The sequence below is a fragment of the Manacus candei genome, unplaced genomic scaffold (assembly GCF_025592945.1).
Source record: "Manacus candei isolate 608988 ecotype Guabito, Panama unplaced genomic scaffold, ASM2559294v1 h1tg000023l, whole genome shotgun sequence".
Taxonomy (NCBI): domain Eukaryota; kingdom Metazoa; phylum Chordata; class Aves; order Passeriformes; family Pipridae; genus Manacus; species Manacus candei.
In genome coordinates this window covers 7,958,819-7,974,825 of record NW_026138071.1, presented here as the reverse complement: position 1 = coordinate 7,974,825, position 16,007 = coordinate 7,958,819, and the positions used below count along the sequence as shown (strand labels likewise).

General features: G+C 60.0%; 2 protein-coding genes across 3 annotated transcripts; one reads left to right on the top strand and one right to left on the bottom strand.

Annotated features, from left to right (window-relative positions):
- Positions 1-68: 68 nt before the first annotated feature.
- On the bottom strand, positions 69-5,311 carry TMEM198 (transmembrane protein 198). 2 transcript variants are annotated; one of them, XM_051787919.1, is made up of 5 exons: positions 5,211-5,311; positions 2,999-3,249; positions 2,318-2,893; positions 1,911-2,101; positions 69-1,450 (listed from the first exon to the last, which is right to left on the bottom strand). In XM_051787919.1, exons 2-5 carry the CDS (start codon positions 3,186-3,188, stop codon positions 1,304-1,306), a joined length of 1,104 nt encoding a protein of 367 aa, XP_051643879.1. In that variant the 5' UTR covers positions 3,189-3,249; positions 5,211-5,311; the 3' UTR covers positions 69-1,303. The 2 variants fall into 2 exon arrangements, with proteins under 2 accessions (XP_051643879.1, XP_051643878.1); XM_051787918.1 differs by lacking the exon at positions 5,211-5,311 and adding an exon at positions 4,419-4,783.
- A 3,556-nt stretch (positions 5,312-8,867) lies between these two features.
- Positions 8,868-14,044, top strand: CHPF (chondroitin polymerizing factor). Its single transcript, XM_051787913.1, has 4 exons — positions 8,868-9,250; positions 10,464-11,028; positions 11,166-11,348; positions 11,772-14,044. Exons 1-4 carry the CDS (start codon positions 8,946-8,948, stop codon positions 13,032-13,034), a joined length of 2,316 nt encoding a protein of 771 aa, XP_051643873.1. The 5' UTR covers positions 8,868-8,945; the 3' UTR covers positions 13,035-14,044.
- The last annotated feature ends 1,963 nt before the right edge of the window (positions 14,045-16,007 follow it).

The window sequence follows — 16,007 nt, the reverse complement described above, 5'->3', positions numbered from 1 at the left end:
CTGGGAGCCTGGTCCCTGGGGCAGCCCCTCACCCCTGCCCCCGGCACAGCCCTGGGCCTCACACGCCAGACTCCGAAAGGCTCTTTACTGTGTGGCCGAGGCCTCAGCAGCATTTGGCACATTTACAAAAGACTGAAAAGGAGATGGCAGCACGACGCTGCAGGAGAGGGGGTGCCTGGCAGAAACATGCAGTTCCTGGGGCAGCAGGGCCAGCTGGGCTGCGCGGTGGGGGGCTCCCAAAGTAAGGGGCTCCCTGGTCCAGTCTCACCACCATCCTGCCTGCCTGGCCATGGGGAAATCCTGGCTCACTCCATAATAAGTTAATACAAATCACAGCAAGAGAAATATATACAAGGCGTGAGTCTCTGCCCTCAGCAGTGCTCTGGGCAGGGGCTCCTGCCCTGCCCTGCCCCAGGGCCCCCCTGGCCACTATAAAAATCCAGTCGCCAGCAAAACAGCGACGGTCTCTGACACTGCAGGGGTCCCCACATCCCTGAGGCAGCCCAGCCTCCGCCCAAAGGCTGGAGCCAGTGTCCTGTCTCCCATCAAAACATTTTGTGGGGGATGCACTCCGTGAGTGCGACTCCCGCTGGACAGGCACCACTTGCCAGCATCATGCTGGGAACCACCTGGCTCTGGCAGTCTCTGCCCCAGGATCACCCCGGTCCAGCTTGGGAAAAAGGGGAGTGGCAAGCTGCTCTGGGGTGTAGGAAGGGTGGCTAGGGCAGGGGGACCTTCTGAGGAGGCAGGTTTTGGGAAATGTTGCCTGGGAGCTGCTCTTGGGGCCAGGGTGGGACAGGGCACACATGCTCAGGGGAGTCCCTGCGGGGAAAAGGGCTGTGGGACCTGCTCTTTGAGGAAGGGACATAGGGGACAGGCACTTGGGGAGTTGCTGGGTGGTGCAATGGGGTGGGGGCAGGCATGGGGAGCTGCTCTTGGGAAAGGGGGGCTCAAATATGGGGAGGGAAATGTTAGGATGCAGGATGAGAGTGCCCAGACCATAGGGTAACACGCAGCAGTAGGGGCTCAGGAACCCACCACCCCAGCAGAGCCACTCGCAGTGCATGTCCATGGGTGCTGGCCCTTGGGCTGAGTCCCTGTCGAAGGGCTTCCCCAGCACCTCTGGATCTCATGGGCAGCTAGAGCTTTCCCAGACAAGTCCCACATGTCTCCAAGAAGGGTCTCCATCTGCAGCCCCCAGCTGCACGTGGCCATCTGGGGCTGAAGACACAGCCCTGCCTGTCCCAGGGGTTCTGTCGGAGCAGACTGGGGTGCTGGTGTTGCTCGAGGTCACTGGGTTGGCTTATACCCTCACAGCAGGGCCAGAGCCTGTGGTGAGGGGCACGGTGGAGCTGCAGTCATAGTCCAGGTCCACCACGGCGTGGGAGCTGGCAATGAGACTGTTCAGAGATGGTCCCGTCTGCCGCTCCCGGAAACTCTGGATGTAGCTCTGCTTGAGAGAGGGGGAACAGAGAATGAGAGGGGCTCTGCTCCTGGCTCACTCCACCCCACTCCACCCTAAACTTTGCAGCAGCATTCCCCCTCCTCTCCCCTGAAACAGCCCTGTGCAATCCCCAGCACTCAGGCCCTCATGGGGCGGTCCAGAGCAGGGTGCAGAGTCTCATGCCTTCCCTGGGCACACACTTCACACCTTGCCTACCACCTGTTTCTACTGTGCCCACAGTGCTTTGGCCAGCAGTTTTCATTTCCTTCCAAAGGCTGAATTGCTCTGTGGTGGTAATGTCCTAGCTTAGCCCTGCCTGGTCCCTGGGATGCCCCAGTCTCATCCCTTGAGGTGCTAAGATGTCAACTGAGGTGCCTGGACACCTTTCCACGCTGCGGCCCACCCACATGGAGAAGGAAGGGCTGTGGAGTCTGGGGGAGATCTCTACCCTGGCTGTGGGACTCACAGGGGAGAGCACATCCCCATCGAAGCGGCGCACAGGATTGGGCTTGCGGCGGTAAGCAGGCTCTGGTGGGTGGGCTTTGTGCTGGTGGGGTGGCGGGTGGTGGGGTCTCCTCTTCTTCTTCTTCTCCTTTCGGTCTTCCCTCTGCTTGATGCGCATCAGCTGCACCCGGCGTTGCTGCCGGCTGATGATCACTGTGGAGCAGAGGGGCCTGTGAGCACTGGGGAGCACACCCAAATGATCTCCGCACCCAAACCAGTGTCAGCTTTGTGCACTCAAGCCTCCCTTTGAGTCCCAAACCCCATATCTGTCCATGCAAACGAGGTGCTGGGAACCTCCACCCCAGTCCCTAGCGTCCCTGGCTCCTCCATTCACCCTGCACATGCAAATCTCCCCCAGTCCCCACACACCTTCTGTATGGGAGTAGCCCTCGCCTGTGACCTTCCACTGGACCAGGACACCCAGTGTGGTGAGGAGTGGCCAGACGCCCAGAATGACCCAGCTGTACCAGCACACGGGGCGAGCAGGGGCCACCTTGATGCGCTCGTAGATGTATTGCACCAGGAGGAAGAGCTCAATGAAGTAGTCGACGGTGACGGTCATGATGGCGCTCCCAAAGACGGCGGTGGAGAGGGTGGTGAAGAAGCGCTGCCACTGCAGGGTGAGGACGGCGAAGAGCATCCCCACACCCAGGAGCAGTGCAATGGGGATCCACACTGTTGGCGGGTGGTAGAATTGCTCCATCACTACCAGTGTGGCCACTGCCAGCAGCAGCCCCAGGAGCAGCCCCACCATGAAGAGGCCAACGCTGCGCACCAGCATGGTGACCAGTCCACACAGGACTCCAATGCCCAGCCCAATGCCCACTGAGGCCTCCACGCTCAGCTGTGTGTCCAGCACCCGCTCCTTGTAGCACAGCATGAAGATGATGATGGAGCCGAACATCAGCCCTGTCAGGAACATGACGGCCTTGAAGCAGCGGTAGCCTATGGAGAGACCACCGCAGTCAGGGAGTGGATGGACAGCACCCCCAGCTCCCCCCTGCCCTTCTCCCTGTTTGCCCCACCAGCTGCTGGGCTGGCCTGGCTCACCAAAGAAGCAGTAGATGATGCCAAAAAGGCAGCACATGGCGCACACCACCGAGGGCACCACCTGGTAGCGACGCTCGATTTCCTGCTGGCAGCTGGGCTCCCACTCCTGGCCTGGCTCGTGCGGCAGCAGCTTGAACCGCAGCGTCTGCACAGTTGCAGTCATGGCTCTGGGGACTCCTGGGAGAGGCATCAAAATCTCCACTCCTGCCTCATGGCTTGCTGGCAAAACTGTGTTCCGGCACCCGCCCCACCTGGTGAGAAAGAGACAAGGGGAATGGAGACACCACTGGCATGTGCCCAGAAGCAATCCCAGCACTCAGCCACCAGAAATCCTGCTCTGTCCTCTCACTACTATGTGGGAAGGGAGGGAATGGGCGAACAGCCTCATCGGTGGGGGTGCAGACCATCACATAGCATGTGGCTGAAGGGATGCACTGTCCCCAGAGAACCTGTCTGCACCCCCAGGAGCTTCGCGTTGTTTTATAATTTGTCTGTGTCTTCAATTTCCTGCCGTGGCTCTCCAGCACCCTTTTCCTGCTCGATTAACGGGAGACTTCCACAACCTGGTATTTTCTGCCTGTGAAGTAATTATGCTCAGTAATTAAGTCACCCCTCAGTCTTCTATTTTTATAGGCTAAACAGATTGAGCTCTTTAAGCTTGTACTCCAAGGCATTTTCTCCAATCCTCTAATCATATTTCTGGCTATTTTTCATCTCTGCTCCAGCTCCTAGTGTCCTTGTAAAAACAAATTGGGCCTCCACACTGGATCCAGCCCTCCCATGCCAACCTATGGGGCCAGAGAGGCACCAGCCCTAGATGTTCCTGCTCCTTACCCGAGGGCTCACCCCTAATGCTGCAGCTGTGCCAGGATGCTGAGCAAGCAGTTACTAGGCCCCCCACAGCGCCTACACAGACAGAGGGGTCATAATCCCCTGCAAAGACTGATCCAGCTCCAGTTTAAACCTAATTACAGCAGCCGTCTGCCTGCTCCCACCTGGAGCCAGTTCCAGCATCCCTTTGCCCCCGTAGTCCCTTTAAAGGCTCAGTTGGTTTAGAATGGGTTTATTGTCACTGATTGTCCCTAGGCCAGCATCACTCCTTCCCAGTGCCAAGTTGAAGCAGTCAGTTCAGGACAGCTCACAAAAACAGTGCTCTGAGAAGGAGCAGGGAAGAGGGCAGAGGCTGCAGTCATGGCTCCCTGTTGCCCAGCACCTCGCTGCTGCCCGGCCGGACTCCACTGGCATCTCTTCCCCTGCCACTGGCCTCCTCCCTCCCTCCGGCTGGGGAAGGAACCACCAGCTAGGGCAAATCCCCGTGGGGAAGCCAAGCACAGAGTCTAATCCCAAGGAAGCGGGCGGGCACAGAGCGGGCAGCCAAGCGCGGGGCCCCGAGGGGATGCTAAGCAGGATTGGACTTTACCCGAAGAGCCCAGGAGCGACGAGCCGGCCCTGGCGGGGCTGGGTAGTGCTGTGTGGGGTGAGAGTAGGGCTCTGCCACCCCAGGGAGTCGGGGATGGGGCAGGGCACGGCTGGCTGGCCGGCGTGGGGACAGCATGGCTTGGCACGGCTCAGCACGGCCGGTGGAGTGGCAGGAGGGCAGCGGGGTGCTGCTCTGTGCCCTGAGCCCACGGCGGGCCGGTGCAGAGCTCGGGGCAGGGCCGCCCGGGAGGGCCGGTCCCAGCGGGGCGGCGGGCAGGGCTGCGGGCAGCGGCGCGGGCGGCTGGCGGCGCCCATTGGCGCGGGCACTGTTGCTAGGGGAGCCCAGCGCCTGCTCATTGGCGCCGGGACTTACCCACCTGCTGCCGCCCGCCCCGGGCCCCCCGGCCTCCCCTTCCCGCCCCGCGGGGCACGGCGCGGCGGGGGCCGGGGGCAGCGCCCGGGACACGGCCCCGCCGCGGCGCCCCCCGGTCGGGCCCCACCGCACCCGCCGGGCCCGGGACCGCCGAGGCGGGCGCGGCGTTGCCGAGCGACGGCCGCAAAGGCCGCCGGGGCGCGGGGCCGCTCCGCCCCTCTCTTTGTTCGGGGCGGGGGTCCCGGGGGCCGCTCCGCCAGGCCAACCCGCATGCCCATCCCGGGCTGCGCGCTCGCTCCGCCGCACGAGGGGAGGACCGGGAGCCGAGTGCCACAGCCCTTCCCCCGAGGGGTCCGGCGCGTCCCCCGCCTGCCGGACCCCCCCGTGCGGACCCCCCCGTGCCGCTCCGCCTGCTCCCACCTGCGCTCCCGGCGCGGCAGCGGCGGCGGCCCCGCGGCGCCCGGCGCTCCCGGCGCTCCCGGCGCTCCCGGCCGCGGGCCCCGCGCATGGTGGCGGCGCGGCCGCCGCGCGGTGCTGAGCGGACAGCTCCGCTGACGTCACCGCGCCGTCACCGCGGCCCGGGGGCGGGGCCTCGCGGTCTGGGGGCGGGGCCTCTGCGATGGGCGGGGCGTGAGGTGGGGGTGTGCGGTGGGGTGTGAATTGGGGTGTGCGGTGGGGTGTGAATTGGGGTGTGCAGTGCGGTGTGAATCGGGGTGTGCAGTGCGGTGTGAATCGGGGTGTGCGGTGGGGTGTGAATTGGGGTGTGCGGTGGGGTGTGAATTGGGGTGTGCAGTGCGGTGTGAATCGGGGTGTGCGGTGGGGTGTGAATTGGGGTGTGCAGTGCGGTGTGAATCGGGGTGTGCGGTGGGGTGTGAATTGGGGTGTGCAGTGCGGTGTGAATCGGGGTGTGCGGTGGGGTGTGAATCGGGGTGTGCAGTGCAGTGTGAATCGGGGTGTGCGGTGGGGTGTGAATCGGGGTGTGCGGTGCGGTGCGATGTGAATTGGGGTGTGCGGTGGGGTGTGAATTGGAGTGTGCGGTGGGGTGTGATTTGGGGTGTGCGGTGCGGTGCGATGTGAATTGGGGTGTGCGGTGCGGTGTGAATTGGGGTGTGCGGTGGGGTGTGAATTGGGGTGTGCGGTGGGGTGTGAATTGGAGTGTGCGGTGGGGTGTGAATTGGGGTGTGCGGTGCGGTGTGAATTGGGGTGTGCGGTGCGGTGTGAATTGGGGTGTGCAGTGCGGTGTGCGCGGGCACGTGCACTGTGTGTACATCGGAGTGTGTATTGGGCTGTGCATTGGGCGGTGCACTGAGGTGTACAATGAGGTGTGCACTGGGGTGTGCACTGGGGTTTGCATTGGGATGTGCCCTTGGGTGTGTATGTGGGTGTACGTTGGGGTGCACTGAGGTGTGCGTTGCGGTGTGCTCTGGCGTGTGCACTTGAGTGTGCCTTGGGGTGTGCATTTTGTACACTGGAGTTTGCACTGTGGTGTGCCCTGGGCTGTCCACTGGGATGTGCTCTGGGATGTGCACAGGTGTGCATTGGGATGTGCCCTGGGGTGGGCACTGGGGGTGTGCACAAGCACATGCACTGGGGTGTACATCAGGGTGTGTACTGGGGTGCCATGCCCTGTGCCATGGGGGACTCAGCCCAAGGCCCTATGTGCAGCACAGTGCAGTGCACTCCGTGCCATGCCATGTGTGCCATGTGCTGGGTGTACAGCGGCTGTGAGGGCTGTGGGCCCCTCAGGATGGTGCATAGGGACAGAGTGGATTGGGATGCAGGGGTGTGGATGTGAAAACTGCAGGATAACCTCACATCAGTTGTGCATGGGGTTGTGCAGTGTGCAAGGGGCTGTGCTAGGGCCACAGGAATTGCAGTGCCTGCATTCTGACGGGGCAAATGTACACATCAAGGGCACCTAGAGTGGCTGCCCAACCATCCCCCCACGAGTGGATGGGAGATACAGCCATGGCAGGCAGATGTGGGGACACAGCTCTCTGCAGAGGCAGAGCTCTCTGGAGCTGGCGCCTCCTGGCTGTGGCGCACAGGGACCCCCGGGAAATCCTGGCAGGGAGAAAGCTCTTGGCAGAAGCTGCCGTTCCCCTGGCAGCCCCTTCCCAGCCCCATGCCAACACTGGAGAGACAAAGGCAGGAGCTGCAGCTGGTAGGGGGCTAGAAGGGGCTGCTGGAGGAACGGCACTGCTGCCTGCTTGCCCCACAGGATCTCCCAAGGCTGGGCACGAGGACCCTGGGCTCAGCCACTGCCCCGGCAAGCCCTGGAGAGACATGTGCTCTGACCACAGCTTATTCTCCATGCAGGTTTCCCAAGCTAAAAGTCTGAAAAACTCATTATTTTCTCTGATCTGTACCTCTGTCTAAATATAAGTTCAGATCAACAGTGTCATTTCAGAATGAAACCTCTCATCACTTGTGTAAAATGATCCAGGTTTGTACAAGGTGGCTAAAGTTACATATTCCAACCCATAAAGGAAATCAAATACATCTATTTCTATCACATTTCTCTGTGTACAGAAAACAGGCTCATTTGTTTTTTATATGATCATGCCTGTTTTTTTGACCTTTGTGTGTGGAAAATCTTTGCTCATTTCTTAGTTCTGCATCTTTTCCCTTCCGGTATCTCCTCATCCCATTGCATTCTCTCTGTTTCTAGTTTTTATATGTTCTTCATTAAACTGCCGTCCACGTGACTGCCTTTGCCTATTGCTTGTCTTGGCCTATTCAGGAGAAAAAAGGCCTATGAAAATGAGCCGAACTTGGATGATGGTCTAGTATCTCAGGGGGGTGAGATGCTGCCAACCGCTTCTCGATGAAAACAGGCTGCTTTGTTTCAGAAAATGAAAGAGATCCTGGAACTGAGCGGGCCTCCGGCTGCCCTCAGTGCCCACAGTGCTCTGTGGTTGCTGGTGCTCCCAAGGGCAGGTGGGCTGCGTTTCATGGGGAGGGTGGAATGGGTTCCCCACCAGCCAGAGTAAATCCAGAGGCACTTGAGAGTCCCAGTGCCTGTAACGCTGCTGGAAGTGAAGCCATAGGCTGGGAATGGGCGGAAAGGCCAGGTCCTCCTTCTTGTCCTTATTCAGTAATGCCTGGCACTGAGTGGCCATGTAGGGCTGCAGTCCTTGTAGCTTCTGGGTTGGATCATTCCTGTGCTGGAAGCTCTGTTTGTGCAGCAAACTCTGCTCCAAGACTGTTTTTCCAGCTCTGTCTGCCCGGGGGGCTCTTCCTGGCAGCCAGTGCAACAGTGTCTATGTGCTGCAGACAGCTCATGGTGGAATGGTGACCCAACCAAAGGAGCCCACTTTGGTCCAGTTTGACTCATATGATAGGGGTCCCTGCTGCTGGTATTTCCTACAGTCTGCCTGTCCTCTGTACTTTATCCTCCCTGCAGCCACCTAGGATTTTTCTCTCTGCAAGCATGGTTTTCTGCTCTGCATCCAAGGGGTTTCCAGCTGGCATACCTGGCATGTTCAGCTGCCAATTGCAGCCAGACCCTCACCCCTCATCCACCCACAATCACTGGGCACCTCCTGAGGACTTTCAGGTAGAGCCCAGCGCCACCACCCACATCTTTTGGAAGACCCTCGGGCAGAGATTTGGGGAACGTGTCGCTTGAAGCCCACCATGAAATCACCAGCGTCGTGGTTTGGGCTGTCCCGGGGAGGAGACACACGGCCCCGCGGCGGCCACCCTGCCCCGGGCACAAAGGGCCGGGGAAACGCGCCCTTAAGCCGGCTCAGGTGCCAGGTCTCCGGCGGACGCGCTTTCCGAGCCGGAGGGCGCTCTGTGGGCGGGGGAGCTGCACTGCTGCCCTACAGCGCCGGGGGTGCACACGACGGCACGGGGCAGCCCCGCCGCGCCTCCCCTGCTCCGGCCGGTGCCCCTCGGGGGTGCGGAAAGTCCCGGCCGTGCCCTCGGGGGGTCCCCGCCGCGCGGTCTCCCAGCAACCTGGACCCGCCCACAAACCGCCCCCGCCCTGCGATTGGCTGAGCAGCCGCGTGACGCTCCTCCCGCAGCACGGCCCATTGGCCAGGGCGGGTGACGCGAACGGGGCGGGGCCAGTGGGTGACACGTCGGACGGCGGCGCCGCCAGCGGCCCCCGGAGCCGCCCCCGGTCCCGGTCGTGGTCCCGTCCCGGCCATGCGGCTGTCGCTGGTGCTGTCGGTGCTGCGGCCCGCCGGGCCCGTGGCCATCGGCGTCTCGCTGGGCTTCACCCTCAGCTTGCTTAGCGTCACCTGGGTGGAGGAGCCCTGCGGGCCGCCGTCGCACCCCGCCACCCGCCCGCGCCCCGACGGCGGCCCCGCGCCGCCCCCCGGCCCCGCCAACGGCAACGCGGCGCGCAGGCCCAACGCCGTGCCCGCCGGGCTGGGCGTCGACAGCTGGGAGCCTCGAGTCGTGCCCTACCGCCCGCCCAGCCCCGGCAGGGCCGCCAAGAAGGCTGTCAGGTGCGGGGGGGCCGGGCCGGGCCGGGCTGGGGGAGCTGGGCCCCGGTGAGGGCGGGCGGCCGCGGCTCCCCGGGCTTTATGTAGGGGTAACTGCGGCCGAGTTCGGGGTGCCCGGGTGTGGGCGTGTGCCTGCCGGGCCGCGGCAGGGGGGCTTTCCAGGAGGCCCAGCGATGTACTTTATCCTCCCTGCAGCCACCTAGGATTTTTCTCTCGGCAAGCGCCCTCTGCCCCCCCTTCTCCTTACTCCCAGCCCTCAGCAGGCACTCAGAAGAGCCTCCTGCCCACGCTGCTGCCTGCTGTGCGAAGGTTGTCCTCTGTGCAAAGGTTCCCTGCTATGCGAAGGCTGCCTGCTGCAGCACGTGCTGCCGGGCACCGTGCCACGGTCCCCTCCTGCCTGAGCAGGGACCCCTCCCGCGGTGGCTTGTCCCCACCCGGCTCTGCAAGCTCCAGCCTGCTCCAGAGCCGGCTGCAGCCCCGTCTCAGTGTCCCCTGGATGACAGGGGGCAGGCAGTGAAAGGGCCTCCTTGTCCTGGCGAGGTGGTGGGCGGATGAAGGGGGCTGAATGGGGCCAGTGTGTACCAGGCAGCGGCTGGGGGACGGGATGGGGGGGTCGCTTCCTGCCGCTGCACCAGGCTGGGAGAATTAAACCTGAAAGTCATTCTGAATGTGACAGCTGGGGGCCGTGGTGGGGAGGGGGACACAACCAGCCCCTTGCTGGCTTCAGCCACCTGTGTGGGGCCTGACTTCCGCAGGGAGGGCAGCAAGGACTCTCCTGCCTGCCTTTTGTAGGGCAGTATGTCTGGTAAGGGCAGCAGGAAGGTGCTTCCCAGTTTGTCTGTCCTGGCTGGGGCTGGCCTCATAGTGTGGGTGCCTGGTGGGTCATGTCTCTGCTAGGGCTAGGGTGTGCAGCCCTGTTTCCTGCTTTTAGCTGTTTTCAGCCTTTTGAGAGCCTCTGTTTTAAGCTGGACTAGCCAGCTCGTGGGAAGGGAGGGTCCTCCATGGTCTCAGGTTGACGGGGGACCTCAGCAAAGTGCTCTGCTGTGCCTCTGGCATAGTGGCAGCTGGTGATGCTGGGGTGATGTCTTGTGTGCGTGGTTGAAGCCCGGGAGCAGTTCCTGCAGAGGAACCGAGGTTGGTGCCATTGGTTGCAGCAGGGAGGGTGCAGGCTGAGGTGGGGTGCAGTGCCCCAGAAGACATTGTCTTCCTCCTGCAGGACCCGATACATCAGCACAGAGCTGGGGATGCGGCAGCGGCTCTTTGTGGGTGTGCTGACCTCCAAGAGCACACTGAACACCCTGGGAGTGGCTGTCAACCGCACTCTGGCCCACCGCCTGGAGCGCCTGGTGTACTTCACGGGCACACGGGGCCGCAAGGTGCCCCACGGCATGGTGGTGGTGACACACAGTGACGAGCGGCCCATCTGGAACATGTACCAGACTGTCAGATACCTTCTGGAGCACTACGTGAACGACTTCGATTGGTTCTTCCTGGTGCAGGATGATACCTACACAGAGGCACACCGCATCAGCCGCCTGGTTGCCCACCTCAGCATCGACACCCACCTCTACCTGGGCCGTCCCGAGGAGTTCATCGGTGGGGACACTGAGGGACGTTACTGCTACGGAGGGTTTGGCTACCTGCTGTCCCGCAGCCTCCTCCTGCTCCTTCAGCAGCACCTGGAGAGCTGCCGCAATGACATCCTCAGCGCCCGGCCTGATGAGTGGCTGGGCCGCTGCATCATCGACTACACAGGTGTCAACTGTGCTGAGGAACATGAGGTAGGTCCTGCAGCAGAGATGTCCTGGGAGGACTATCCCTTGCAGCCTTATATCCTTTGAGCTTGCTGTGCTGGCATCTGCTGGGGTGGGAGTGCAGGCTGGGGCTGGCTGTGACCTATCTCTCCTGACTGGCACAGGGTCTGCATTACCACTATTTTGAGCTGGGGAAGAACGTGGACCCTGAGCGGGAGACTGACCTCCGTTTCCAGAGCGCCTTCACTGTCCACCCTGTGCTGGATCCCCTCCAGATGTACCGGCTGCACAAGTACTTTGCACAGGTGGAGCTTGAGAGCACCTACCAGGAGATCCAGCAGCTCCAGGTGAGACTTGGCTTGGCTGGGAGGGTCTTGGTTCCATCTGTCATCCCTGTGGGCTTTCTGGTTACTCTGCAAGTTTCTCACCTGATCCTGCTGTGGGACACGATCAGTTGAGCCCATGTGGCTACAGAGGCAGTGGTGCTGTCTGAAGAGCAGCTTTAGACCTAGATAGGTCCTGGAGAGATGGTGGTGGTTCAGGGTGATGAGGCAAACAGGGTACAGAAGTCTGTCAGCAAAGGCCAGGTAGGGTGGCAGAGCAAACCTGAGGTGCTGGATGGGAATCAGGTTGAAGGCAGAGTTGTTCTGACACTGCTCTTTGAGCCAGCTCTGGCAGATCTCTGAATATCAGGAGTCAGCTTGGCTGCTGCCAGAGCGGGAAGACCTACTTGTGTCTTGGCTGTCACTCCTCCATCTCTCCTCTTGCAGATGGAGATCCAGAACGCCAGCAGCCTGTCTGCTGATGGGGACCACAGCGCCACATGGCCCATCGGCATCCCGCCCCCATTCCAGCCCAAAACCCGCTTTGAGGTGCTGCGCTGGGACTACTTCACTGAGGAGCAAGTCTACGCCTGTGTGGATGGCTCCCCCAAGTGTGAGCTGCGTGGCGCGGATCTGGCGGACGTTGCCGACGTGGTGGCCACGGCCATGGAGGAGCTGAACCGCAAGTACCAGCCGGTGCTCCATGTCCGCAAGCAGCAGCTGGTGAATGGGTACCGGCGCTTCGACCCCACACGTGGCATGGAGTACACACTGGACCTTCAGGTGGAGGTGGTCACCCAGAAGGGGCACAGCCGCTCCGTCACAAAACGTGTGCACCTGGTGCGGCCCCTCAGCGAGGTGGAGATCATCCCCATGCCGTATGTGACGGAGGCCAGTCGCATCAATGTCATCCTGCCGCTGACAGCCCATGACCGGGACTATGCTGCCCGCTTTTTGGAGGCTTATGCGGCAGCCGCTTTTGAGAGCAGTGAGAATGCAGTGCTCACCTTCCTCTTCATTTATGACCCCTTTGAGGCCCAGCAGGTCACCCAAAATGACATCTTCGCCTCTGTGAAGGCCCAGATCACTGAGTATGAGCGCAAATATGCAGAGGTAAAGATCCCGTGGATCAGTGTTAAGACAGACGCACCTTCCCAAATCAAGGTCATGGACATTATCTCCAAGAAGCATCCCGTGGACACGCTTTTCTTTGTGGCCGGCGTGGGGACAGAGGTCACCGTCGACTTCCTGAACCGCTGCCGGATGAACACCATAAACAACTGGCAGGTCTTCTTCCCCATCCACTTCCAGGGCTACAACCCAGCTATTGCTTACCACAACCAGGTGCCACCTACCACGCTGGACCTGCTGCGGGATGTGGGGCGGTTCGACCGGGATGTCTTCCACGAAGCCTGCTTCTACAACGCCGACTACATGGCAGCACGCACCCGCATGGCAGGTGATGTGCAGGAGAATGAAGACATCCTGGAAACCCTGGACATCTACGACATGTTCATCAAGTACTCCAACCTCCATGTCTTCCGGGCTGTGGAGCCTGCCCTGCTGCAGCACTACCGGCACCAGGCCTGCAACCCTCGGCTCAGCGAGGAGATCTACCACCGCTGTGTGCAGAGCAGCCTGGAGGGCATAGGCTCTCGCTCCCAGCTGGCCATGGTGCTTTTTGAGCAGGAGCAAGGGAACAGCACCTGAACTCTGGGGTGGAGAGAGGCTGGCCCTGCCATGCCATGCCATGCCTGCCTGCTCACCTCACCTCTTCTGCTGCCCAAATCTGTCTTCCTTCTCCCAGCAGCTGCAGGGATTGCTGGTACCCGAGCTCTTGACTTGCCCTGCCAGGGCTGCCTGGACCGGGGTCTGCCATCCCAGGGTGCCTGGGTCTTTCTGGAGTGGCCATGGCTGTGCAGACCCCGGGGCAAGAAGGGGGCAGAGTCACTGAGCCGCAAGCTGGAATGCCTGGCTCCTCATCACAGAGCTCCTGGCTGCTGACCCCATCCCTTTGTCCTGTCCCTACTGCTCAGCACAGGGGAGATGGGCTGCCCTGTCCCTTGCTGTCCCCCCTTGACTGGGGAAATGTAGAGCCCAAGGTTCCCCTGCTGCAGGGCCATGACTGCCACGGGGCCTGGAGTGATCCCTCATGGTTACCCCAGTGCCCTGGGACAAGCCTGTGCCCTTCGCTTCTTTGGAGCGTTGGCCTAGTTGTGCAGAGAGGGCCATGTCCCTGTGCCTGACACAGGCTTGGGCAGTGGGATGGGGCATGTCCCACCCCAAAAGAGCAAGAAGGTTGGTTCTGGGGCTTTGCCACTTGGCAATGAGCTGGAGCGTTCCTGGCTGGTTGGGGTGTGGGGGACTTGGCCCCTGGGGCCGGTGGGCGCAGGGGGTGCTGGAGGGGATCCTGCTGTATTCACGTACCGTGAACTGCTCCCCATGGGAACCGTGACCCAGGCCGCTTTGGCCTTCGCAGTATTGATAGGACGTCGGAGGTCACAGCCCTCAAACGAGAGCCTCCTGACAGAGGTTGGATCCCTCCCCAGTGTGGGGGTCGAGGGACGTGGTGCCCGACACTGGTGGGCATGGAGGAGGGTTTGGCTGTGCATCTCCTAAGGAGAAAGCGACTGAGGAGCCTCTCTCTGCTCCTGGTTTGTATTTAATAGGGGAAAAGGAGGGGAAATGGGTTGCATTTACACTAATAAAATGGAGAGATGAACTAGTGAATCTGGCTGATTCTTTCATGGAGCACCTCTGGGTGTTCTGCTGCATGTCTGTGTGGTGGTAGGTGCTGGCTGTTTGTAAAAACTCTGGGTGCAGCTGGCTGGACAGATTCCTCACAGGCATGCTGCTTTTCCCATGCACCTGCAAACATCCTCTACCTGAGCTGGGAGATGACTGCCTCTTCCTGGGGAGACTGCAGGAGCCCATTTCCTTATGGACAGGGTGGCAGATGCTGGGCCAAGCAGACACTTGGAAATATGTGCTTGAAATGCTAGAATCATGCACCTCCTCTGATGCCCACGGTCCCTCAGGCTGTCCTGCTATAACTACCTGCTACCAGTCACTGGTGGTGCAGCAGGATGCTGAGCCCCTTGCCACAGAAAGTCCTTTGACTGCTGTCTTTCCTGTTGCTGTAAGCTTGTGGTCTCACTGACCAGTCCTCAGCCCTGTCTGTGCATGGAAGAGCACCAGTGAGGGGCTGGTGCAGCTGTGTGTCCTCCTGCATGTGCTGTCTCTGTAACAGTCTTTGTGGTCTGTGTGTGAGTAATGTGGGACCCCTGCCACTGTCAGAATGCAGGCTGGCTGCCCAAGTAGGGTGAATTCTGCCCTCCAGCATCTGGGATCAGTTCTGAAGGAAACTCCCAGGCCAGGCCTCGACCTGCCCTCTGCATTGCTGTCACTTTTTTGGGGCTGTTTTACATCTCAGGCTTCTCAGCAGCTTGTGGTTTCCAGTTCTGAGTTGGGCAGAGCAGTGTCATCCTGCCCTGGACTGTTTCACCACCTACAGCTCCTATTTTCGTTACAAGGAATGGGGACTGTGTCCCTTGCCCATGCTGCCTGCTGAAGGCATGATTTTCATGACTCCATGTACTCTTCCCACCAGCCCTGTACTCCTAATGTTTTACTGGTTCATGAAACACATGTATCAAAGAGACATCTCCAAGAATATGAACTGAACCTAGTCACTGTTACTTATCAAGGCTGTTAGTGCTCAGTGAAACTCATGGAGAGCCTCTGGGCTGTGTGACATGCCTTTCCCAAGGATACCTCATTCATCTATTCCTGCTCCAGTCTCGTATCCATGGTGTAGGAGTGTATATGTTTAAATATAATTTTATTATATTTCAGACAGTAGCCGTTAGCTTGCTCTGAGTATTTCTATTTTTGATCTTCCCTGAGCACATTTAAATTCCCTTTAAATGGAAATCTGGGACAGAGGGAGTGAGGCAGATGCAGATGTGTTACAGATACATTTTTTCTCTGAAAAGCAGACCTAGGAGTCAGATGTGATGAGGCATAAGAGGAGTATCCAAATACTAATAAAGCAAACTGGCTTCAAATTGAGTTGGCTGGGAAAAGAAACCCAGAACTGTCATTTAATTATCACAAGACTGTTTAGATAAAGTTGCCGTTGCCTCCTTATTGCTGTTTGCCCAGACTGAGTTAGAGATATTTGCATACTCTGCACTATCAATATCAACAGAGCCTTCCCGCTCTGACATATGTATGAGCAAATGACAGTGCTTGTTGCACTCCCAGCACTGTAACTGCTCCCTTTTCAAAGGAGCTTGCAGGGTTTGAAGCTGTTTTAGTGTTCGCCAGGTTATCTGCAGCATCAAAACATGACAAAACCCTGGAGAAGGATGTGCAAAGCTTGGGGAAGGGGTTTGGTGACGGGAGCGAGCTGACTGCTGGCTGTGAAGTAAGTGGGCTCACTGTGCCATGACAGAGACCAGGGACGATGGGGACATACCTGGGCACAACTGTGCTGTGCACCCCTCCTGCCCTCATAAGGCTGGCAGGGACAGGCAGGGCACCAGGGATGATGACAACCTTTGAAAGTGTCAGGAGGAGGAGCCCTGGGTGCTGACATGGATGACTGAGCATGCAGGAACATTCTGTGATCCCTATCAGGTTTGACTGGTACCTCCATACAATGTGTGAACTTTTGCACTG

Bases quoted from the DNA above. Each gene is read 5' to 3' on its own strand.
- TMEM198 (XM_051787918.1), bottom strand. From the start codon at position 4,774: ATGAGCAGGCGCTGGGCTCCCCTAGCAACAGTGCCCGCGCCAATGGGC. The intron at 2,102-2,317 runs GTGTGTGGGGAC...TCTGCTCCACAG, and splicing joins GGGCTACTCCCATACAGAAG to TGATCATCAGCCGGCAGCAA. The intron at 1,451-1,910 runs GTGAGTCCCACA...TCTCTCAAGCAG, and splicing joins ATGGGGATGTGCTCTCCCCT to AGCTACATCCAGAGTTTCCG.
- CHPF (XM_051787913.1), top strand. From the start codon at position 8,946: ATGCGGCTGTCGCTGGTGCTGTCGGTGCTGCGGCCCGCCGGGCCCGTG. The intron at 11,029-11,165 runs GTAGGTCCTGCA...TGACTGGCACAG, and splicing joins ACTGTGCTGAGGAACATGAG to GGTCTGCATTACCACTATTT. The intron at 11,349-11,771 runs GTGAGACTTGGC...CTCCTCTTGCAG, and splicing joins AGGAGATCCAGCAGCTCCAG to ATGGAGATCCAGAACGCCAG.